The sequence below is a fragment of the Lynx rufus genome, unplaced genomic scaffold (assembly GCF_022079265.1).
Source record: "Lynx rufus isolate CCGP_SWC_20201006 ecotype Redwood Valley unplaced genomic scaffold, mLynRuf1.p SCAF_6, whole genome shotgun sequence".
Lineage (NCBI taxonomy): Eukaryota > Metazoa > Chordata > Mammalia > Carnivora > Felidae > Lynx > Lynx rufus.
Genome location: NW_025814878.1, coordinates 111,187,103 through 111,212,311, shown reverse-complemented (window position 1 = coordinate 111,212,311; position 25,209 = coordinate 111,187,103). Strand labels below are relative to the sequence as shown.

The 25,209-nt window shown below is 41.5% G+C and overlaps 1 protein-coding gene across 3 annotated transcripts in view; it reads left to right on the top strand.

The window, feature by feature from the left end:
• Positions 1–20,900, top strand: part of KCTD20 (potassium channel tetramerization domain containing 20) — a 35,268-nt gene extending 14,368 nt beyond the window's left edge. Inside the window, exons 1-8 of one of the 3 annotated variants that reach the window (XM_047101616.1) lie at positions 6,764–6,786; positions 7,534–7,739; positions 10,363–10,636; positions 13,680–13,782; positions 14,141–14,261; positions 16,015–16,212; positions 18,001–18,111; positions 19,410–20,900. In XM_047101616.1, coding sequence (XP_046957572.1) covers positions 7,580–7,739; positions 10,363–10,636; positions 13,680–13,782; positions 14,141–14,261; positions 16,015–16,212; positions 18,001–18,111; positions 19,410–19,702 — 1,260 coding nt within the window. In that variant the 5' untranslated portion in view covers positions 6,764–6,786; positions 7,534–7,579 and the 3' untranslated portion in view covers positions 19,703–20,900. Of the gene's footprint in view, positions 1–6,763; positions 6,787–7,533; positions 7,740–10,362; positions 10,637–13,679; positions 13,783–14,140; positions 14,262–16,014; positions 16,213–18,000; positions 18,112–19,409 lie in introns of those variants that run through there. The other 2 variants (XM_047101617.1, XM_047101618.1) reach the window with 2 other exon arrangements.
• Positions 20,901–25,209: the final 4,309 nt, after the last annotated feature.

Below are 25,209 nucleotides of genomic sequence, written 5' to 3'. Positions count from 1 at the left end.
TTATACATGACATTGGCACAGAAATAGATGAATCAGTGGAACAGAGTGTAAAAACCAGGTCAAGCATTTATCATATGTCAGTATTTGATGAAGGTGACACCTCAAATCAGTATGGAAAAAATGGACTCTTCAGAATACATTAACGCAGTTAATTGGTTAACCATTTGAATTTCGGTAGATCCCTATCCCATGCTATATACAAAACAGATTCTATATGGGTTAAAGATTATAAAAAAAAGAAACAATAAAACTAAATCAGTTGAGTGAAATTTGGTATAACCATGTAACAGAATAGTATGTACTATTGAAAATGATGTAAGAGTGTGATTATTGACCTACAGCCAAAATCATGTTATGTTGAGAAATGCAGCATAGTATTTACAGAATTTCAAATTGTGAAAAATAAAAAAATATTTATGTGTTTATGCTTAGGAAAGTCTGGAAGAAGAATTATGGGTGATTTTTGTCTTTTCGGTATTTTCTGCCAGGAACAATAAACCTGTACTACCTGCGTGCAGGATTATTCTTTGTTTTTTAAAATTCTGCAGGACTAAAAAAGCTAAAGAAAAGACAGTTTGATGATAGAAGAGGAGGATATGGTATCTTCCTGAGGAGAAAAATGGAAAGACACAGAAGGTCAAGTGCAAATGAAGTTAGGCAACTGAGGCAAAAAATAGTTTGTAGAATTCCAGAAACAGTACACGGTGTGATTTCGCTGAATCAAAATGACAAAGGAAACTGAAATCAGTAGAATCATACAATAAAACATAATAAGTATATTCAAAAGTGGAGGATGAGCATGATGAGCTTAGAGAGCTAAATAAATGCTAACTAAGAAGTTGTTCAAGGGAGATTTACACCAATCTCCGCGTTTATCACTTGTCTTTTGTATAGTGCTTCGTGATTTTTGAGAGCTTTTCCATGCATCCTATTTGAGAAAGGTTTGTCTAGCTTCGTAATGGCAGATACCATCCTCTGTTTTTATGGATGAAAACAATGAAGCTTATAGAATGTTTTGGTGACATGGCTAGTTAATAATGAAGCCAAAGTCAGAACCTGCTTTGCTTATCTTGTGGGTGGTCTTGTACGATTATACCTTATTCTCTCACAGACATCCAGGGAAATGAGAGCAAGTCATGGGAAATATCCAGTGATTCTAGTCAAGCCTGAAAAACTGGATGTGAATAGATCATGGCTATTACCTAATACCTACCCAGCAGGGTTGTCTTTCCCCACCCACTCAAAACTTTTAAGGCTTTCAAAGGTGAAATTTTAGAAGTATCGATGAAAAGTTTTAAGTGAAGTATGATAGCTCATTTTAATGTAATTTTATCAGATTAGCAAAGATGAAGAAAACTGAAACGCTGTTAGCAAGGGTTCTAGAGAATGGATGCTCCATGCTGCTAGAAAGAGTTTAACCTGGTATATTTATAGAGGACAGTCTGGCAGTACCTATCAAAACTTAAAAATTATTTACCTTTTTCCATATCTGTTTTACTTCTAGGAGTTTATTCCAAGAATATAGTGGGGAGATGCCCAGAGTTAACATGTGCAAAGAGTTCACAGCTTTGTTGATTTTTAAAGTATTGCTGTCTTTCTATATTGGCTGAAATTTTTTCAGTGAGTACTTAATGGCTTTTATAAGTAGTGAAGTACTAACAATGCTATTTCATGGAAGAATATAACCATTCTATTACAGGATTCTTACATTACTACCATAACTCCTACACGTTAAGAACAGCAGCTATGACCCTGGATATTACTGACTTTCTCTTTCATTTGTGACAAACAATAGTTCTATAATCGGTAATGGATGAAAGGCAAGATGGTTTGGGGGAAGCAGTGTGATTGGATGGAAAGAATATGGGAATCCAACAACCTAAGTTTAGAATCTACCTTTGCCCCTTAGCTAGAGTTAGGATTTGGGGCAAATTGGCTAACCTGTCTAAAACTTGATTCCCATCCCCACCCCCAGTTTGAGTGAGGATAATTAAAGCATCTCTCCCGGGGTTGTTTCTGTACCAAATAAGATTAGGTTTGTAAAATTTCTTTGTAGAGTCCCTGATTTGGGAATAAAACAATAATCAACATTTATTGAATGTTACGTGCCAGGCATTGTACTAAGTGCTGATTTACTCCTTATATCAACCCGGTGTGGTTAACAGTTACTTCCTTTTTGTCAAGTGAGGAAATTGAGACTCAGATTTAGGAACCTGCACAGGGCCACAGTTATAAAAAGTAGAGCATAATGGAAGATCACACTTGGAGAGAAATGTACCAAGAGATCTCTAAGAAGTTATTCATGCCTCACCAGTCTGCCAGAGTTCAAGGAGGTACATACATGTGAAGGGAGGACCCAGTGGAAATAATTTACTAACAGGGGTCTCTTTCTTTGCTCATGTAAACAGCTAAATTCTTATGGGTTGAGAAACAATGTAGGAAACTCTGATATTTAGAATGTTAAGAATAGAGTTTATATGGGCTTGAGACTGGAATGGTCTTATTCAGTATTCTTAGAAATAATCTGGAAAAAGGAAAACCAGAATTCCTTAAATAGAAGACTGAATTTCTTCTGAGATTGGAACATTAGGGTCATACTTGCAAAGGGGGTGAATAGAACATGACAGAAAAGCTTCAATAGAAGTTGTTTAAAATATATATATACCCAGAGGGGCATCTGGGTGGCTCAGTCGGTTAAGCGTCTGACTCTTGATTTCAGCTCAGGTCATGATCTCGCAGTTTATGAGTTCAGGCCCGCATCCAGCTCGGCACTGACAGTGCAGAGCCTTCTTGGGATTCTCTCTCTCTTCCTCTCCTCTGTGCCCTTCTCCGTGTGCGTGCGCGCTCTCTCTCTCTCAAAATAAATACAAACTTTGGGGGGAAAAAACATACACCCAGAGTACATTCCGAAAATGGTAACCTCTTTGCTACCAGTTAATGATATCTTAGAAGGTGATCATGTAGATATTTTAGATTATCTTCTACCTCTCTTGTCTCCCACTGCCCTCACTGTTACCCTTCTGGCTATCACCCGAGAATATATGTGAAGCAAAATGGAAAATCTGTTCACCTTTAATAGGAAACATCAGCAGGGTTATTACTATGTATAAGTAGAAAAACATAATGTAACTAGGCCAAAGTCAATGATAGGTGATTAAAATAGTTAAAGGAACATAGTGGTTTTTACATAAGAATGGACAGAGGGCCTCAGTCGGGTTAAGCCTCGGACTTCCACTTCAGCTCAGGTCATAATAACACGGTTTGTGAGTTCAAGCCCTGTGTCGGGCTCTGTGCTGACAGCTTGGAGCCTGGAGCCTGCTTTGGATTCTGTGTCTCCCCCTCTCTCTGCCCCTCCCATGCTCATGCTCTGTCTCTCAATGATAAATAAACATTAAAAAAAATTTTTTTTAAAGAACAGATGGAAAAGACTGGGATTTGTTTGAAATGAAGGTTTGGCACAGATGTGATTACTTTCTAAATCTGATTTCTAGAGTACAGATGAAGGGTAGATTGGTTTATGTAGCAAATTCTGTGGCATCCTACCTTATCACCACCCAGATTACTCTGAAGTTATTAAAAAAAAAAAAAGGATACTACCTTTTAAAAGATCATACCCTTGTGGGATGCCTGAGTGGCTCACTCAGTTAAGTGTCTCTTGATTTCAGCTCAGGTCATGATCTCCTGGTTTATGAGATTGAACCCCTGTTGGGCTTTGCACTGAAGGTGCAGAGCCTGCTTGGGATTCTCTCTCTCTCCTTCTCTCTTTGCCCCTGTCCTGCTTTGCACACGTGTGCTTGGATGCTCTCAAATTAAAAAAAAAAAAAAAAAATCATACCTTTGTACCATTAACCGTCTGAAAGCATTATGCTTTTGAGATAGATCCATGTTAGGGTTGTTTGCCCCTGACCACTTTACAACTAGATTTTAAAATCTATTCAAAAAATGTTGAATAGTTCAATGGCAAGATATTGAACTTAATGGCACAGTGATCCATGTAATTATCTTACATTCTTCAGAAATAATTGGTTAGAGGAAATTGCAAGTAAGAAAAAAATACATAGACATTATCTAGAGGTTATTTTGGATTAATACTCAAGATGATTATGTTCTAAGGAGAAACTGTGGTGTGTCCATTTTAAGGTGTAAGGAATATGTGGAGATAGTTCCACCATCAAAGATTGTATGTAAATTTTCCAAGATGGGAGATTATGATGCTGTTCCAGGTCAGCAAAATGAAGACTTAACAAAGAATGGGCCTTCATGCGAGGTCTATGATATAAATAATAAATATATTTGCGTAGTTCTTTACAGTGTATAAAAATGCTCTCCCATGCTGTGTAGAAGTGAAGCTTCAGCCAGCTTGTTGGATGTTAAGTTTTCTCTGCTTAATGGCTATATAGTCTGAATTCTGTCATTAATATATTTCTGACTCCTAGTTCTTTTCTGAAGCAGTCTCTTCATTTACTGTTAAGTGTGCTGGGGGTGTCATGATCCTTTAGTTTTCGTAATTGTATGTTGCTGTGACTTTTAGGACTGTGTTTTGACCAAAGATAGTTTTGTAGCAATAGAGACTATATTATTGAAGTGCTTTGCTTATTTATTTTTTCCTTTTTCCTAGATCTGTTTTAAGGACCAAGATTCATTTGGGGGATGGTTACAGAATTGAACCATGATAGGCATTGAAAATATAAATTCAAAGTTGAATGAAACACCATTCCTGGAAGGGGAGTAGTAGTATGTTTAAAGTGGTTGCTCTGGTGTATGTTGAAAACTTGGTGTTAGTTAACTTTTCAGGTTTCAGAGTTTTGTTCTGTCATTCTAGAATTACAGAGGAATTACTTCATAGGAGACTTTGGGTAAATGTTGCATTAAGTAATTTCTTAGTGCGTGCCACTAAGCTTTAATTCTGAGATGATTTCTTGCAAAAAGGAGTTCTGACGCCAAATACATTTGGGAGAAGTCTGTAATCTGGGTCCTTTCATAGTATACTCTAATCTTGTTCGTTGAAGCATTGTTTGTAATAGTTAAGAAACAGCTTAAATATTCATGGATAGAAGAGTGGAATCAGACTATTTTACAGCAGTTAAGAAGGAATTGGGGCACCTGGGTGGCTTAGTCGGCTGAGCATCCGACTCTTGATTTCAGCTCCGGTCATGATCCCAGGGTTGTGGGATCGAGCCCTGCATCAGGCTCCATGGTTGATATTCTCTGTCTCTCTCTCTCTGTCTCTCTCTGTCTCTCTCTCTCTCTCTCTCTCTGTCTCTATCTGTGCCTCTGCCCCTCCCCCTCTCCCTCCCCCTCTCCTTCCCCTCTTTCCACTTCTCCATCTCCCCCTTTCTCCCCCTTTCTCCCCCCTCCCCCTTCCTCCCTGCCTGTCCCTCTGCCCCTCTCCCTCACTGGCTCTCTCCCTCTCTCTTTTAAAAAAAAAAGAAGAAGGAATGAACCAGATCTTGATCTTTCAACATGGATGCATCTCAAGAACAGTAATTTAGAAAAACATTACAGAATGAGAATGATGGATGTATAGTATATAGTTTGTGTGTTCTTTTGAAACCATATGCTTTTACCAGCATATTTGTAGAGTATGAATTCATTTTTGTAAAGTCAAAAGGATTCAAACCAGCAAGCTGTGATATGGAGAAGTGATTGGGATTGGGGATGATGATCAAAGCATCCTTTTTTTTTTTTTTAATTTTTTTTTAACGTTTATTTATTTTTGAGACAGAGAGACAGAGCATGAATGGGGGAGGGGCAGAGAGAGAGACACACACACAGAATCGGAAGCAGGCTCCAGGCTCTGAGCCGTCAGCCCAGAGCCCGACGCAGGGCTCGAACTCACGGATGGCGAGATCGTGACCTGAGCTGAAGTCGGACGCTTAACTGACTGAGCCACCCAGGCGCCCCAAAGCATCCTTTTTAAGAAGGGAAATAGTCATGTATTATTTGCAATAAAAATTAAATGCAAGTAAAATGCCTGTTAAGTGCTCAGAGGGCTACTTTCTTTTACCTCATTGAAGATGCCTGACTTGCTAAGTTTCAATTCCATCCTGCTGTGTATTAATTCAGTTCATTATATACAAGTTAAACTTCATTTTGAGCCCCGATTCCACTAGGAATAAACTGTTTTCAAACTATTCCATTGTAATGTGACTGTTTTTCACACATTTTAAGGAATAAATGAAGTAATTGATACAGTGTAGTCTGTGCAGATTCTCAAGAGATGGATTTATTCAGGCTTACCATCTTTGGTCCAGGAGGTCTTTAGGAGAGCAACAAAGAGAAGTTTGAACTTGGTTCTTGAGCCGCTAGTGGAAGAGCTGAGAAGCAGTATCTGTACTGCTGAGTGGAAACATTGCCATTCAAAACCTGTTAAGCTTAAAGAAGCAAATCCCCCTTTTGGTCTTTCCATTGTTGGCAATAATGCTCTTCCCAGTTCCATATCCTTTTCTTATCCTGTTCAGTAGACCTGATTTTGACCTTTCTGAATCAAACTTGAGAGCAGTGGTGGTTTTATTTGAGTTTACCAGTCCCTGGGGATCTGTTTTAACCTCTACATGTTACTGCCTTTAGTGACCTAACTTCTTCCTGAACCGGTGTTAGCATGCAGTCCATTTGCATAAAAATTGGTAGTGACGTAAGAGGATTCTTCCACCAGAACACCAAGTGGAAATCAGTACAGTATAAACTAAAAATGCTAATAAGTAGGGTGAACTTCAGAAATGTTTCAAGTAGCTGGGCATCCCCCAAGGATGGAAGGGCTGCAGGGCTTGATTATCTGGAAGAAAGGTATGAAGCCTCCTGAACTGCCCTCCCCCGCCCCCCCCCCCCACCTTCTGCCTGATCAGCAAATGCCTTGCATGTGGCCGTAGCTCATTATGTGTTCTTGGTTACGACTGTGCACTGCTTGGGAGAGAGTTAGCCTTATCACCAGTGACGTCTTCATGTAATTTTGAGGTGGGGGCTAGGGTTGAAGATAAGGTGCAGAAAGAGAGAACTTATAAAGAAGAACTTGAGCACGATAAGTCAAATTTTGCTTGAGTACTCCCTTAATACTCCCATGAGTATTACGGTTGGTTGTTTTTGTTTCCTAGTGCTTAATTGTTGCAGGAACATCTGTGTCTCAATTGTTTTTGAATAGAGGCAGGTTTTCTTTAATTGACCAGTTGGATTCTTCCCCTCTTTTGTGTCTGTGATATAAACATCATCAAATTCTTGCACTACCATTTACTTTGTAGTATTGATCAAGATTGTGGCCAAAACTGTGGATTTGATATCTGTTTTTGGATACAGCTTAAAATTACTCCCAAGTAACAAGTTTATCAACATGCTTATATTCTTAGTGATTTGATAAAGACCATTTAAATAAGCTCAATTCCTGTAAGTATAAAATTATAGAAATGTTTAAGATGTCATTTCTTCTCAGAACAAGACTGAGAGCTTTTGGTGAGTTCTCTAGTTTGGCTTTCTTGCCTTGGAAGTCCTTGGAAATCTGTTTTGAGAGCGTTCTAAATCCTGCATATTCCTGTCTTCTAGGATTTTTTTCTGGTCAAGCAGACAGTTCAGGATACAGAATCCAAGGATGAATGTTCACCGTGGCAGTGAGAGCGACAGGTTATTGCGGCAGGAGGCTGGCAGCCTAACGGATGAAAGCCCAGCTGCGGCACAAGAGAAAGAAACAAATAGCCCGGCTTCTTCTGGTCTTCAGAACCTTACTTATCCTCTAGGCCCCAGGAGCGATGGTATGACGCTTAGATCTTGACTTCATTTGGTGGGCTTTCCAACATCTGAGCATCCACTCTACCCAGAAGGCATGCATATTCTTTACCCAAATAAAATATCCAGCCAATTGGCTTAGCTTACATATCACAGCTCTATACAGCTGACCATCACAAAAAATCTCCACTTAATCAGTCCAGCGTATCTAATGTGGCAATGATAGTATAAGAAAAATTGTCTTGGATTCCGAGTCAGAAGACACATTCAAATTCTAGCTCTGCTACTATCATCTATAACCTTGGATGAGCTGCTTAATCTTTCTGAGCCCTGCTTTCTTAATCTGGAAGACAGGGATATTAATAATCTTCTTACTTCATGAGACCAAAAGACTTTTTAGTTATTGGACGTGCCGGCTCTTGATAAACTGTTAGGTTCTTCTTAATTTTTAATAAAGACAGTGGCAACACTAATAATATCAGTTACGGTTTATTGAGCATTCACTGTGCTAGGAACTTTACATACATTTTTTTTTAATACAGGGTGGCAAATCTAGACCACTGCCTGTTTTTGCAAATAAAAATTTTAAATAACAGCCATCATGTTTATATGATGCCTATTTGTTCACATATGGTCTTTGGCTCCTTTCCTGCTACAGTGGCAGAGACCATGACCCACAAAACCCAAAATATTTACCTTCTGGCCTTTACAGAAAGCTTGCTGATCTCTGCTTAATCCTTGTACAGATGAGAAAAGTGAGGCTTCAGAAGCTTAGAAAACTTGTTCCGGTTCACGCTGCTGGGAGTTAGGGGACTGGGATTTGAACTTGTGTCTTTCTGACCGGGGCCGTGCTCTTCTACATATTTTAGCTGCCAGAGGAGCAGAGTGTGCCTGCCATCCTAGAGTGTACCGTCAGGGAGAATTTGTGCAGTGCGTTTCTTTTCCTACTCACCCGTTTATGCTGGGTGCAACTTGAGGTGTCCTTCAGGAATCAGCCCAAGTTAAATTGCTTCATTGCTGGGAGGGGGTGCAGGGGAGAGGGCAGCGGGCGGGGAGGGAATCAAGCATTCTAAAATCTGAATTTGTGGTGTAGGTACCTACTTTCAGTTTTTAGAACAGCGCTGTGAATGTGAAAGCCTGTCTTGGTGATTAAAGTGTTCTCTTGTTGTAAGCTTGCCTGTGGATTTTGTGGAAGCTTGGCTCTTGGTATGCAAACACAGGGCCACATTGAAAATTTGTCAAAAGCTGTAGGACGTGAATCCTCAATAGGTTTTTGGTCTAGATTTTGGTTTCCTTTTCTCTAGAAGCAAATGGAGTGGGGGTGGGGGGAGTGAGTGTTCTCTAGGTCACAATTTATTTGGTTATCTAAGTGCCCAAAGTCAGACTCATTTCCCAGAGGTCATGGGCAGTAATCATGTTCATGAATTATTGTGTACAAACTTAAAGTACATGAGGAATGGGAGATTTGGGGGGAAAAAAGATTTGAAGAAAATATAGAAAAGTGTTAATTAAGTTTGTCAAATCTAGGTGTCAGGATATGCATATTGTTAACTCTGTGCTTTGGTATGTTTGAATTTTTTCCTTAAAAAACTTTTTTTTTAACTTAAAATATATTAGGAGAACTGCCAATTTAAAAGAATCCTATGGTAATCCTTTATAAATACTTTCCCCTGATTGTCTTCTGTGTACATCCAGATTTCAGCTACAGCATTTAGTTTTAAGCCTTTTTTGCATGATACAGTATTAACACACTTTGAAGTGCTCTCACATACTTTATTTCAGTTGATAAAATAATCCTGTGAGGGAGGTGGCGTGAACATTATTTTCATTTTACAGAAATGAACAAGGTTTGGAAAATCAAATAAATTACTTAACATGACTCTTTGGTGACACTAGGATAGAAAACTGAGGTTCTGGGAATGAATCCTAACCCAAGGCCACTTGCAGTGGAACCTTTCTGCTGAGGGCAAGACTTGCCTTTACAAAAAATGGTGTTGGCAATGTTAGGATTCTTCTGTGCATAGTGAAAATGCATTTTTATGTGAATTTCTAGCAAAAGTAATGCATTAGACAATTAGAGACTATCATCCCTTCTGGGAAGTAAAATTTAGAAACATTTAGAAATTTTTGAATGTGGAAAATGAAATAGTTCCTGTACACAGAGGCAGCAGTTTCCTTAAAAAAAAAAAAAAGAAAAGAAAAGAAAAAACAGGAAATATAAGAGTATTATTTAGAACTAGAAGTGGAAACGGAAGTAAAAAGTGATTGCCTCTGTGAAACAAGACAGGGGAGGGCACGGAGTGTGGTAGGGCCTTGCTGGTTGTCCACAGAAATTCTTGAGTGTTTAAATTTTTTAAAGCCATGCACATAGTTTACTTTAAAAAATTTTAACCATTTTATTATAAAATGGGCATTATTGCCTTCATTCTCTCCTCCCCAACATACAAACCTGGAGAAAAGCTCAGGGTGATCCAATATGAGTTTCTAGTTTATTTTTCTTTGATTTGTTCGAGGCAAGAATTTTTTGCTTGTGAACACCTAAAAATGGGGGGTGGGGGGTAAATTGGTTTTTTAAAGAAGAGCAGTTTTATTTCCCCCCCAAGCCTTTTTGCTGTCATGTTATTTTGGTTTGTTTGTATGATCTTTTAGACCTTTCACTTGACTATGCCTCTCAGCCAGCAAATCTCCAGTTCCCTCACATAATGCCACTTCCCGAAGACATCAAAGGCTCCTGCTTCCAAAATGGGAATAAACGGAACCATGAACCCTTTATGGCTCCAGAACGATTTGGAAACAGCACTGTGGGCTTTGGCAGTAACGTTCATTCCCAGGCGCCAGAGAAAGTGACACTTCTTGTAGATGGCACACGTTTTGTTGTGAATCCACAAATTTTCACTGCTCATCCGGATACCATGTTGGGAAGGTAATTGATGATAATTTCCTTCCAAATCCACTCTGTTCTCTATGAATAGAAATACCTGCTGTTTATCTTGCACTAGAATGAGGAAAAGAAGCACTGATTGCTTATTTTTCTACCTTCATACTTTTATGAGACAGGGAGGGCAAGCTTGTAAAACACCTTATATCTGTTGATGATTTGGGGGATGTACTTAATTTCTTTACAAAGCCAGTATAGTAAAATGAGCCCCCACAACTACCTGAGCAGTCAGAACTGTGGAAAATAATCTGCTGAGTAGCATTCCTTAGTCCTCAGTAAACTCACTCTAAAGTAGAAGTCAGAGACCTGATTTCTATTACCCCATAGTTTGTATACCTCACAAAAGTAATAATCTTCTCTGAGTTCCATGTCAAAGATCTAGAGTTAAGGTGAGATCTAAGTTGTTGGGTTTTTTTTCTTTTGCCTTTTTTTTTTTTTAATTTTTTTTTTCAACGTTTATTTATTTTTGGGACAGAGAGAGACAGAGCATGAACGGGGGGGGGGGGGGCAGAGAGAGAGGGAGACACAGAATCGGAAACAGGCTCCAGGCTCTGAGCCATCAGCCCAGAGCCCGACGCGGGGCTCGAACTCCCGGACCGCGAGATCGTGACCTGGCTGAAGTCGGACGCTTAACCGACTGAGCCACCCAGGCGCCCCTTCTTTTGCCTTTTAATAAAAGATAGAATTAGACATGGGTTCCACATGACATAAGAACAAAGGCATTTTACTAAAGAGCATTTCACCTGCCATCCATTGCCCATTATGCTTGGCAGGAGGATTATGCTGTCATTTTCTAATGTCTCCATCACTATTCAAGTTTTCCAAAGCCAAATCTTTATATCTGGCTCTTTCGTTGTTTCGTGATTGAGCTCTCTTTTCTTCATGTTCCACCCTCTGTGCTGCTTTTAGACTGTAGTCTTACCATCTCCTGCCTCCAGCATTTTAGGGTTAGAGTTTAGGAAATGGAAAGAGCCTGCCAAGGAGGAGCACTGTCCAGAAAGTATTCTTGGAGCCTGGGCTGGGAGTGAGGAGATTCTCTTTCTGGCCAACCACAGACCTTAACATGAGGAAGAGCAGATTGGGATAGGAGTAAAAACAATAACTTGTATGTGTACACACAAACACTTGGCTTTTGAGGGTTTTTATCTACTTCAAAGTAGATCTTATTTAAAGATCTAACCTCACTCAGGACTTTGATTTAGAAATCAAAATGGACCATACTCATTTGTTGAGTTTTAGGCTAAATGGAATCCAGCTATTCAAATATATTTATATTTGAACATATACATAGAGATTCATGATGAACCATTTTTAACCAGAATCAAACTTGTATATTTCTCAGACATCTGAATTAAGACTAAACTAGGACATTAAAACATTTTCCAAATTGGCCCTATAGTTTATCAGACTTGACTTCCTGTCCTCAGTCTTGGTATCCCTACACTATTGCACCCCCCTCCCCCGCTTCAAAGTCAGCATTAGCCTCAACACAGGCTGCTCTTTGAGGTAGATTGCCTCTGAAAACAGTGATCAAGAGAAGCAAGCAAGCATTTTCTGGGTAATAGATTAATAGACTCTTGGGTGACGCCCTTTGAATCTAGGAATGAGTTGTCCCATGACAAGAGAGTCTGATTCTTTATCTGGGTGGTTCATCAGCTGAGTCAGCTGAAGTTATCTGTTCTGAGAGTTACTTGGGTTTGCTCTGTCCTGAGGTTATATACAGTGTGCATAAGCCTAGGCAGTGAGCTTACAGGTGTGGGCCAGTAGTCACAAGGGGGACAAGCTGAGAGATTGCGAATGGATTAACATTAATCCATGTCACTACCAGACAGAGAACTCTGAGTTTAGGTTCCGCTGATGATACTTGGGGGGCGGGGAGGGGGGGTGGATTACATGGCATGTTGACTATTTTGATTCATAGCTGTCTTGGCTAAACTTCAGCCAGAATGTTCCAGAAAAATGTCAGCATTCTTTGAAGATACTTATCAAGATGGATTTCTTCTGTATGGTTTAGTGGTTTGAAAAGCATGTTATTTGGAGTCTTTTTCAGACCTTTGAAAAGCAGCCAATTTAGAGTGGCGGATAACAGTTCTGAACGTTGAACATAGGGGTTCCCAGCAGATTCAGGAAGGAAGTGGCAGTCAGGCCCAATTGGAAACTTAAATCGGGCTGGCTGAAGATCCTGACTGCCTGCCTTGTCCCTCACTCTGGTTTCCCATTCCATAACTCAGATGTACAGTGGGAGTGGTGGAAGTCATGAGGCCAGTTTTACTGGAGGGAGGAAGGATGGGAAAAGAGTAAGAAAAAGGAAGATCTCCCTGTGCCCTCATGACTTCTGAGTTCATGCACAGAGCAGACCCCTCTGAACTATGTCAAACCACTGATGAGCCTAGTATCTACCATCCCTGCCTAGTTGACCTGAAGTTCCCATCTTTAGAGCTACTCCTCGGATTGAAGAGGGGCATTTCCCCCAGAACTCCAGCATTAAAAAAACGTATCAGGAAAGGGAGAACGTTAACATCTACACCTAGCGCTCTGGATTCATCTATCACATTAGATGTCTGAACAGCAAAACTCAGAAATACTGAGGACTGGCATACTAGATAATGCTAATTGAGAGAGGAAAAGAACAGGAAGGGTCAGGAGCGTGAGACCCCCTGTCTTCTTGAGCTGCCAGTTTATAGGTGGGTTCCTCGGTGGTGGGGAGGGCTTGAGAGGCAACCCTCACACACTCCAGAGATTTTCCAACTTGATTTGCTGTCCCAGAAGCACCACAGGTGAACCTGGAGGACTTGCTGCTTCATTTCTCCTTTGCTCAAATGCTGACAGCAATTGCTGCCACCTTTTCTGTCTGGAGGGAGCTTCTTAATAGGGGTTGGATCCCACCACTGTGTTTTTAATTTATGAGTTCTTAAACTATGGGAACATGGAGTGGAGTCTTACTGAATGAGGTGTCAAGGGATCAGCCTCATCTGTGAAGAATCCAGCTGGACTGCAGAAGGTAACATTGTTGCCTGGTATCTTTCAGAATGTTTGGACCAGGAAGAGAGTACAACTTCACTCGGCCCAATGAGAAGGGAGAGTATGAGATTGCTGAAGGAATCAGTGCAACCGTATTTCGAACCGTGCTGGTGTGTAGGAGCCTTTCTGTTACCTCCTCTTCTCCAGGGGCAGGCACAGACTCAAGTCAGAAGACTTGAGGTCTCCATCAGATTGTTAACTGCCTTTCGGTCTGTAGTTCCGTTACTGCCCTTCCCTCTTTATTTTCTATTGTGGTAACTTTTAAGTACTTCTTGCCTGTCAGGTATCAAGTTGGGATTAAACATGCCAGGAGAGCCAGGAGCCACTTGGCCATCTGATAAGTCATCCAGCTTGGTGGTAGTTCTAGTATCCTATCAGTTTAACAGAACCAGGAATGAATAGGGGGTTGAGGAAGTAAGTTTTCGTCTTGTTCTTCGCCTTCATTTCTTATTTTTAATCTGTTTACAGGATTATTACAAAACTGGTATCATTAATTGTCCGGATGGCATCTCTATTCCAGACCTTAGAGATACATGTGATTATCTCTGCATAAACTTTGACTTCAACACTATCCGATGTCAAGATCTGAGTGAGTACAGGAGCACTCCCAGCTGCATTTGAGCCACTGAACTTTGAGTTTGCTTGAAATTGACTGGTAACTTTTTGTTACTAGAGTTTCAAGCCTAAATTGAAAATCATCTGGGGAGGCAGGTACTGTGATACTAACCCATTCCCTCTCTCATGCTTCAAAGCACTGTGAGGAAGTAAACAAAAGAGAACATGTGTTCGGTTCTAAATCTAGCTTGTCAAGTGAGTCACCAAGCTAATTGCTTCCCCTCCAAGGACCTGGTGTCTCAGTTCTTTAATAAATAAGGATACTGATTCTTGGACATGAGTGAGCCTTCCCTCATAAAGTCAAACAGCATAAATTGGCTGGGTTCTTCTTAGAATTATTTTTATCATTTTTTTTTTATTTTTAAAATTTCTTTTAATGTTTTTTACTTACTTTTGAGAGAGAGAACATAAGCAGGGGGAGGAAGAGAAAGAGGGGGGAGACACAGAATCCAAAGCGGGTTCCAGGCTCTGACCTGTCAGCACAGAGCCCGATGAGGGGTTCGAACTCACAGACCGTGAGATCATGACCTGAGCCGAAGTCATATGCTTTAACCCACTGAGCCATCCAGGTGCCCCTTAATGTTTGTTTATTTTGAGACAGAGAGCAAGTGAGGGAGCGGCAGAGAGAGGGGGAGAAAGAAAGAATCCCAAGCAGGGCTGGACTCAGGGCTTGATCTCATGGACCATGAGATCATGACCTGAGCTGAAATCAAGAGTCAGATGCTTAACCAACTGAGCCACCCAGGTGCCCTATTTTTATTATTGTTATTGTTTACTAACAGCTTTATAGCTGTGAACTTGCTTAATTCTTACAACAGTTAGCCCTGAAAGCCAGGTGATAACCCCATGTAACAAATGAGAAGACTGAGAAATTAGCATGTTCAAAGCTCTAAGCATTAAAGGTGGGATTAGAACTGATTGACTGCAAATGCCATTTTCTTATCATCTCCTAGCCTTCCTGAAGTTATTTTAAAAACTATTCTTTGAGGTTCATGATACATTTCCCTGCATACTCCATGAAGTTCTCTAGGCTTGTGGTTTCCCTACTGAGTTTAGCACACAGTTAGAGCAAGTCCCTTGGTGTCATTAAACTTAGATTATTCCAGGGGCGCCTGGGTGGCGCAGTCGGTTAAGCGTCCGACTTCAGCCAGGTCACGATCTCGCGGTCCGTGAGTTCGAGCCCCGCGTCGGGCTCTGGGCTGACAACTCAGAGCCTGGAGCCCGTTTCCGATTCTGTGTCTCCCTCTCTCTCTGCCCCTCCCCCGTTCATGCTCTGTCTCTCTCTGTCCCAAAAATAAATAAACGTTGAAAAAAAAAATTAAAAAAAAAAAAAAAACTTAGATTATTCCTCTTCTGTGGTACTGTAACTCCATGAAATTGGGGTCTAGAGCATCTTGAGAAGAGGTACTACAGTCATCCCCAGACAGCAGTTGTATCTCTTGTAGAATTAATGTTTATGGTTTGACCTTGTACAGCTAATAAAACCGCACTTGTTCAGAATGCTCAGGGATTATTAAGCATGAGAAAGTTAAAGAGTAATGGAATGTGAAACATTTAACAAAATCAGCTTAATTAGCACTTCAGAGCAAGAAACAATTTCTGCCTTTAAAATGGGCCACCTCTCCGGAACTTATCAGTGACAACAGCCATTACCTCATAGTCTTTTTCACTCCGGTAATCTCTGCGCTTGGGCAGATAGGACGTTCACCTGCATTTTCTCTCCTCAGGCGCTTTACTGCATGAACTGTCTAATGATGGTGCTCACAAGCAGTTTGACCACTACCTCGAAGAGTTGATCTTGCCCATCATGGTGGGCTGTGCCAAGAAAGGGGAGCGAGAGTGCCACATCGTCGTGCTGACGGATGAGGATTCTGTGGACTGGGATGAAGACCACCCCCCTCCCATGGGGGAGGAATATTCCCAAAGTAGGAGCCCCCTGCACGGTGTAGATGGTTTCAGCGGGAAACATGCTGCCCAGAGTAACAGCTGCATCCTGTAACCAGCATGACTGTCACTGTTAAGCTGGCAGTGAGCACACTCACCTGGTGCAGTCTAGTGATGCACATCTAACTTTTATGCGGCTTATATGACACTGTTATTCCTCCCACTCCTGCCCCCGATGTCTGATACCGTGGCAGTGTGGTGGCGATACCGAGGCCATTAATTGGTGGTGTCATTCTTCTCTCCATTTGTGTCATTTTTAAACCCTTTAAAAAAATTTTTTTTTAACGTTTGTTTTTGAGAGAGAGCATGAGCAGGGGAGGGACAGAGAGAGATAAGAAGACACAGAATCTGAAGCAGGCTCCAGGCTCCGAGCTGTCAGCACAGAGCCCGACACGGGGGCTGAAACTCACAAACCACGAGATCATGACTTGAGCCAAAGTCGGATGCTTAACTGACTGAGCCACCCAGGCGCCCAAATCCTTTTGAATTGGTAACAGTTCAGAAAGTACAAAAGGTTATACGTTGAAAAGTCTTGATCCCATCCCTGCCTCATCTACCCAGTTTTCTTTCTCAGTTTCTTTTATACCTTCCCAGGTGTATTCACTGCACGACCAATTACATACATGATTTTTCCTTTTTTTTTTTTTTTTTCAAATAATACCCTATTCTACAGACTGTCCAGTACCATGTCTTAACATAAAAACCTTCCATGATCTTTTTTTATGGCTGTATGGTATTCTACTGCATGGCTGTGCCATAATTGATTTAACTAGCTGTGTTGTTGATTTAAACTAGAAATTATAAATGATGCTGCAATAAATATCCTTTTAAACATAGTCTTTTCACACACATATATCTCTATGGAATGATATTCCTAAAGGGGCACCCGGCTGGCTCAGTTAGTAGAGCCTGCAACCCCCTCATCTCAGAGTTGTGAGTTCAAGCCCCATGTTGGGGTATAGGGATTACTTAAAAAAATAAAATCTTTATTAAAAAAAGTTTCCTAGAAATGGAATTTCTGTGCCAAAGCTTTGTTCCTTTAGAATTTTGGTAGATGCTGCCAAAGTTTCCTCCACAAAGGTTAAACCATCTCAAAACAACATATGACAGGTTTGTTTCCCACACCCTCAACAAAACAGCGTTTTATTAAACTTTCATCTTTGCCACTCTGATAGGTAAAAATAGCCTCTCATTTGAATGTTTCAATCTGCATTTCTCATTTCATGATCAAGACTCAACATCTTTTCGTTTTTAAGAGCCATTTTAATTTCCTCTTCTGTAACTTTATTTGTGCCTTTTGCCCATTACAGAATGGATTGTTAGTCTTTTACTTAGTGATTTGTGAAAGCTCTGTGACCACTCTTTATATATTAAGGAAATCAGCCCTTTGTAATAAGAGTTGCAGATAGTTTTCCCAGTTGGTTGTCTTTTTAGTTGTGTTAATGGTGATTTGGCTACGCAGCAATGTTTTGGGTTTTTTTATGTAGTTGAATATATCAGTTTTTATTTTGTGGCTTCTGGCTTTTATGCCGTACCCAGAAAGGTCTTCCACACCCTGAGACTATAAAAATTTCTCACGTGGTTTCTTTCTTACGTTTGACCTATTACTTAACATTTAATCTGTGATCCAACTGGATTTTTTTTTCTTTTTTTTTTTTTTTTGGCGTCAGTGTCAGATATATCTTTCATTAGTCTGATTCTCTTAGCTCATCTCCCTCCTCTTTTGGAAGTCTTCACTCCGTGACTAACCCAGTTTTTCTTTTTTCTAGTTCTTTATAGCTCCAAGCTCTATAGATTCTTCAAATATATTGAGAATCGTGATGTCGCTAAAACAGTGTTAAAGGAGCGGGGCCTGAAAAACATTCGCATTGGAATTGAAGGTAATAAACATCCCAGTTAGTATACAGCTTGCTTGGCTTATGGAGCAGGTTGTATCTGTGGGCACAGCTTAGGTCCTTAAAACTCAGCTTCCAGAGGACCTAGAGAATAGGCACATATGAAAACCACATTCCTACCCCTTTGAAGGATTCCTGTTTTTTTGTTTGCCCTTACGTTTCCTTTTCATGTTGTATCTAGTTGTAAATGCTTTAAAACAGCTGCAGGAAGAAGTTCCAACTTAACTGTTTGGGACAAAGAGCAGTGAGGACTAAGGACACTGGTGGGCTCACCAAGTGCGAGGGCCATTCCTCCAGGTCTTGGTGAGGATCTTTTTGGGATCTGGAAGGGTCCTTCTGAAAACTATAGCTTGGAGACTCAAAATTTTAATTTTTTCCACCACATACCTTGGAGGAATGTCTGTATGTGTTGATAGAACTGCTTTAAATGATCTTGAGCAATGACTCCCAACCTGTGGTCTCATGGAGGGGTCTTAGACACTGATTCTTAGAGAATGCTGAAGCTATTCTGGTCACACCTCCACGAGTGTTTTTTTAATCTCGCTGTCTCAGTCTTGCCCACAGAGCCCATCAGATCTTCACTGTGTCTGACTTAGGTTGGAATTTCAAGTTGGAAGAGATTTTTGAGATCTGTTAAATCTCTTTCCACTGTGTCATTCTTTGGTAACTGGAAACTCCCGGAACAAGGTGATAAGGATTACTCCCTTTCCCAGAGAAGCCCATCCACTGTTCTACCATTAGAATATTTTTCTAGTAGATCTAGTAGATCACTTCCTCTGTCTTCTTCTTTCTAGTTCTAGCCTCTGAAGCTACTTTGAGTAAGATTTCTCCCATTTCCATGTGGTAGCCTTTCAGATTTTTTAGGCAACATTCCTGTTTTTTTCTTGAGGCTACACATTACACACCTTCTTAACTGCTTCTCTTACAGCGTGTTCTCTACGCAGTAGAATTAGAGGACTGGAGTTAGCCATGGCCTACCAAGACTTCTCTGGTATTGCTGCCAGGAACTAACAGCTTCTGAAATTATGTACCCTGCCATTAGAAGGGATAGAATTTTTGTTACTTCCTTTCTAAGGGATAAGACCTATTCACCCGGATAGATGGGAAGTGCGCGTGTAGGTGACTGGGAGTGGCAGAGCATGGTCAGGGGTCATTTCCCCAGTAGTTTTCATGCACAGTCTTTGAATTTGGGAGACAATTGATGTGGTTAGGGAAGGGAAAGTATGGAAGCTGGAGTGAGCAATTTGCTGGAGTCATGGGAATGGCCTTTTGCTTTATTTCAGGTTATCCTACCTGTAAAGAAAAAATTAAGAGAAGACCTGGTGGCCGATCTGAAGTAATCTATAATTATGTGCAGCGCCCCTTTATCCAGATGTCATGGGAAAAGGAAGAAGGGAAGAGTCGCCACGTGGATTTCCAGTGTGTCCGAAGCAAATCCCTCACTAATCTGGTGGCTGCTGGAGAAGATGTCTTAGAGGACCAGGAGATATTAATGCACCACCCACCCCAAGTGGATGAACTTGACCGGCTGAATGCCCCACTTTCTCAGATGGCTTCTAATGACTTTCAAGATTAGGGCCAGCTGTGGACCTACCCCTCTTTGGAGCACTTCTCTGTCCAGAATGTCCACAGCCAGTCCTCCCATGGTTTGTCTCACCCTGAATAGGAGACATGCTTCTCCATCCTCTCCCTTTCTCCCACAAATAACCTGTGTCCTTTTCATTACTGAGAAATCTGTGCCTCCGGCAGGGGATGAAAGGCACTCACTGGTAAATAAGCTACCAGCTTGGCAGTGGCCCTGGTAACTTGAAAATTTGGGGTCTGGTGCTGTTTACTCAGTCTTTGCATAACTGCAAAAAGCAGGAAAGGAAGTCAAGACTCCTGTTGCCTCCTATTCATCAAAGCAGTCCTCATCCTTTACACTTTGTTCTTGGCTTTTGTTTTGTTTGTTTTACACCAGGCGAAATGAATTACTGAGCAGCAAAGGGACCAGACTTTAAAAAGAGACAATCTCTGGCTTCCACAACCAGGTACTAATGGGAGTCTTATTCAGGATTTAATGAAGATGTCATTCCTGGTGGCCTCTGTGCCCAGATTGCATCCGGAAGACCTAGGCTGTCATCAAAATGTCCAAAAGGAAATTTCTTAAAGAGTTTAAATTCAGCTTTGTTTTTCATTAATGCGACGAATAATTCAAAACCATACAGATTCTTTGACAGGAACTCTAGTAATAGCGGAACAGTGTTTATGAAACCTTTTTAGGCTCAAGGTTTTTGAGCCTACACAAATCAGTTACTTGGAATGATCATTTGGAATGAAATTCACAACTCAAGTACAAGAACCTCTCCAAATCAGGCCACTTTGATCATCCTGTCTCGGAATCTGGTGTGAAGCCTTTAGGTCTTCACCCTAGGGCAGCACGTTGCTATGGGTGTGGCTGGGAAACCTCAGTCGATACGGTTTAAAGGTTTTCAAGAGATGAGCAGAAATTTCTCACAAGTGCTTGGTTTCTCAACAGAAAGACTTCTAAAAGCTCCAGGGAAGGGGACATTTGGGGTGAAGCTGAGTGCGGAAACATCACCTCACAGGCTTTGTCCCAATGCAGGATTTTTCTTTGTATGTTCTTTTCATACTGTGGAATTTTTTTGGATATCAGGATATTTGTTTTTGAAGTAGCCAGTTACACAGCTCACACTGCGTAAAAAAACCGTACTACTGTCATCCCCAAAGGAAGGATGAGTTGAAGGGATATTACACCTAGTAATTTTGTTTGATCTGTCGACTCTTGTGTTAATAATGCATTGGTGTAGGACAACCGAGATCACTCCCCCCAAGTACTAAACCATTTTCCCTCATGTCCCCATGGCTATTAGCAGAGCTAAATTTCAAGTCTAGAGCCAGATGTTAAGTGGGGATAATTTGTCATTTTGTGGTAAAGGTGGTCTTCTTATCACCTGCCCAGAACCTTTACTCATCACAAATTTCAAAGAGGTACATAGTTTCCTTAACATCTTTAAGATAATGTGACTAGTTTTCTTAAATTCCATTCCCATAAGATACCATAGGACAAGTTAGTGGATTCCTTTTTTTTTTTTTTTTTTTTTTTTACTGTTTATTTTTTTGAGAGAGACAGAGACAGAATGCAAGTCGTTGGGGCAGAGAGAGAGGGAGACACAGAATCTGAAGCAGGCTCCAGGCTCTGAGCTGTCAGCACAGAGCCTGACATGGGGCTCGAACTCACAAGCTGTGAGATCATGACCTAAGTCGAAGTCGGACGCTCAACCTACTGAGCCACCCAGGTGCCCCAGTGGATTCCATTTTATGACTGCCCTAGTCCTAGTCCTCCAAAAGTAAAGTCAGATGGATGTCAAAAGCTGCTCTTTCCAGGCTTGAAGAACAAGAATGTTCTTAAGAAGTGTGTTGTCTTGTGCATGTGACCAGCAGCACAGTGGAAATCAATGCTCTGTTCATTACTCATAAGAAGAAGTAGAAGTAAGGGGTCAAACTGAGCCATCTCCCACCTACAGAGTTCTTCTGACTACCACTGGCATCCAGTTTGTAAGGCTGATGGCAAGGGTTAAAGTTTAGGATTAGTGTTTTTTGTAGCCAGAGGTTACTTTTAGGTCTGTGAAACTCATGGACTCATTTGTCAGGTTTGGCTTTAACCTTACCAGCCCTACACTCATACCCACTAACTGACCAGCCCAGATAATTGTTTAATGGTGCTTTATGCTTATCAGTTGACTTCCGTGCCATCACAGAGGAAGTTAGAATTAACCGTGTGGTCTGGTAAGTATAACTTCTGTTGTACATCTTACGTATTAACATTTAAGTATAAACATGCCGCAGCTAATACTCTAAAACTCTTTAGTTCTTGCTTAGGTAAAAAGCCAGGTATGAAAGTATGGCATGTACTTAATAACACTTTGTTCTATGTAAATGATTAGTTTCCTCAGGCTTTCAAGGAGTAGTTCTTTTTCCTCCCCAGAGTGGGTTCATGTGCATTTGGCCCCAACCCATAGGGTGAGTGAGCTAGAAACCTGTATAGGCAAATCTGCCAGTGTCCCTAGATGATGGTGACAAAGGGAAAAGTGGGGCTCACAGGTCCCTTCTTGTGGAGAGGAAGGTTTCTTCTGCACCCCCACCCTCCCAGTCTGGAACTCAGCATCACTGTAGTTTGGTGGCTCCCCTTAGCCATAGCTGCTTGTTCCTGGGGCCAGGACATTCCATAATGGCAGGACCATGCAGTCCCCAGGGGGACAGTGGCTGGGTTGCCGTCATTCCCTTCAGAGTCCGTTAATGGCCAGCTGGGTAAGAGGTATTTCTAATAAAGGTGGAACTCAGGTTTGGTGTTTTGTTTTTTTTCTTTTTCTAAGTGCCTAAATAAGTAAGCCAGGCTGTTTATACAGAACCATCTTCAAAATAAGATGGTTTTGCTCAGACTGTCTTACTCAGAGGTATCTCAGCAAGCCGAGATAAACCTGAATGTGAGGTTTAGAATCTGAGTTTGTTAATGCATCATTATCATGTATCGTTAACTAGGAAACATTTGGCATTGAGCTGGAGAGTGGGCAAAGAGTGTTAACATGTGTCTGGTGAGATTACTTAACGGTTTCTCCAAAGTGGAGGGAAAGTATCAGAAAAAATGACAGCAAAAATGGTAAGGAAGCTAGAAACTAGCTAGACTGACTGCACAATTTGTGACAGCCAATATTATTTTAAGCTAAATTCCAAGAAACCAATGTGATATCTAATGTATACAAATCTATGAAAATACTGTGGAATAAGCCCAGGAAGGATGGATGTATTTGCAGAAAACAATCAGAGCACAGGCTTTTTAACTCAAATTGTCAAAGTGTGATATGGAGTCTTTTTTTTTTTTCTATCAAGTCAATAGAAAGTTAAGAATCAAGGGAGTTTAGTAATTTATTCAATGCCACTTCTTGCCATTATTTTGAGATTGTTAAAATGGGCATAAGAGTTCAGAAAGGGAACCTGATGCCTTCACTGGTAGAGACGGGGCCACGTTCGTGCTGTGGGTGGGATCACCTCTGTGGAAGAACAGTACGTTTTCTCTTAAAGGCAAGATGCTTATAGGTTTTACCTCTTTACTTTGTATTTACTTTGAAAGTTGCACTTGTTCACCTACCAGTGTTTACGAAATCCTGTATTTGGGATGCTTTTTCTATAATAAAATATTATCATTTGTGTTCATGTTGTTTTTTAGCAGAAAATAAAGTTGGAAGTCAAGATATTAAAGGGACTGAAAGAAGTAGCACCTTGACTGCCCAGAACAGTAGCACCTTGACTGCCCTCTTCCTTTCCTGTGGGGCTGTAGGGTCACTTTGAGCCTGTGTGTGCCTTTCCCACCCTATTTCTTTGTATCTCCGAGGTTTCCAGAACCCTAATAGTCTGCCTTCTTGAGTCCCTGGTTAACTGGAATTCAAGACCTCCTGAATCCTCAAATCCAACCAAGTAGGACCCCCCACAAAGCCAAATGTAAGTTTGAAAGGCGAGAGAACTCACCGACTTTTCTGTTCTGGTTCTGGTTTAAAGCAAGTGAGGAACCATGGCAGGAATGAAAGGTCCCCTGGAAGCACTGCTGTAGGGCTTCTGGTTTCTCCTTTGGTCTCTGTGGTTTGGCCTTACTCTAGTCCGGTGTCTACTTAGAATTTCCTCAGCTCACTTAGCCTGGGAGCTTACTGGTGATAAAACTAAAAGTGGGGCTAAAGCCAGCACCTCCCTAGCAGGTCTGCCTTCATTGGCACAGAGGTTAAGAACATGCTGTGAAGACGTGGCCTGTTGGGTATATTCTGTGCCAAGCACTGCAGGACAACAGGGACACGATGATCTGGAGACACTCTTCAAGGGGGTTTTATAATTGTGTGGGGAAAACCTCTATGAGCAGTCCAGGTCGCTCAGGAAACTCAGAAGGATGGAGTAGCCAGTATTTACCATGAGGAGACTTCACGAGAGGATTCTGGAAGTGACACGTGAACCAAAGCGTGAAGAATGAAAATCGTCGTTTTGGATCCATGAATGTGCAGAGGGGAGGCAGTCCAGGCCAACTCAACCATATGAGCGAAGGTGAATTGATAATAGGGAAGATGGGGTGATGCAGGGATGAAGCCAGAGTAAGGCAGGACTCTTTCTGCCTCAGACAAAGATGTCTGGTCTCATTTATAAGAACTATTAGGAGCCCTAAAGGGTTTTATGTAGGAGAATGACATGATCAGACTTGAAATTTGAAAGAATTTCCTTGGCAGCAGAGAGGGCAGTGGGCTTGAAAGGGGAAGGACCAGGGACAAAGGTCAGCTAAGAGGCCACTGCAGCACATTCAGTAAGAAATCACGAAGACACTGCTAGGATGGATGGCTGCATCCAGAGTCGTGCATGTTTCCTGATGGGCGCGGTGTAAGAAGTTTCCTGCGGAGGGGCGCCTGGGTGCCTCAGATGGATGGTTCAGGGTCTGGCTCCTGATTTTGGCCCAGATCCTGATTTCACAGTTTATGAGCTCCAAGCCCCCACGTCAGGCTCTGAGCTGACAGTGCAGAGCCTGCTTGGGATTCCCTCTCCCTCCTCTGGGCGTGTGTGCACACTCACTCTCAAGAATAAACAACGGAGGTAAGAGGAGCTCCTCTGGATGGCTTTCGTTTGAGCCTGCGTGAGGCCTTCCAGACGGTGGTGTCTAGTGTCACCTGACTCCATGGTCTAGAGCTCCGGGGAGGAGTCCAGGAAGTCTTGCCCACTTTGAAGACCTCACCGCAGAAACGGCAGCTGAAGTCACAGGGTCAGGGAGATCACCAAGATCACACGAGTAAGAAGAAGGCAAAGGCATTGCTCGGAGGAGCACCAGCATTTAAGTGGTAGCAGAAGAAATACCAAGAAGGAAGTCAGGTTGGAGCAGAGGTTTGTTTTTGTTTTAAGAGTATGTGTGCGGGCAGATTGGTCAAGACGAGGACTGAAGGGAAGTCAATGGATATGGCTGTCAGGACACCAGTGACAGGAGAAATGACTATAAAAATGAAGACTAGCAGGTTTCACGCACAGGATAATTAATACATGTTTCACACGAGGGGCAGA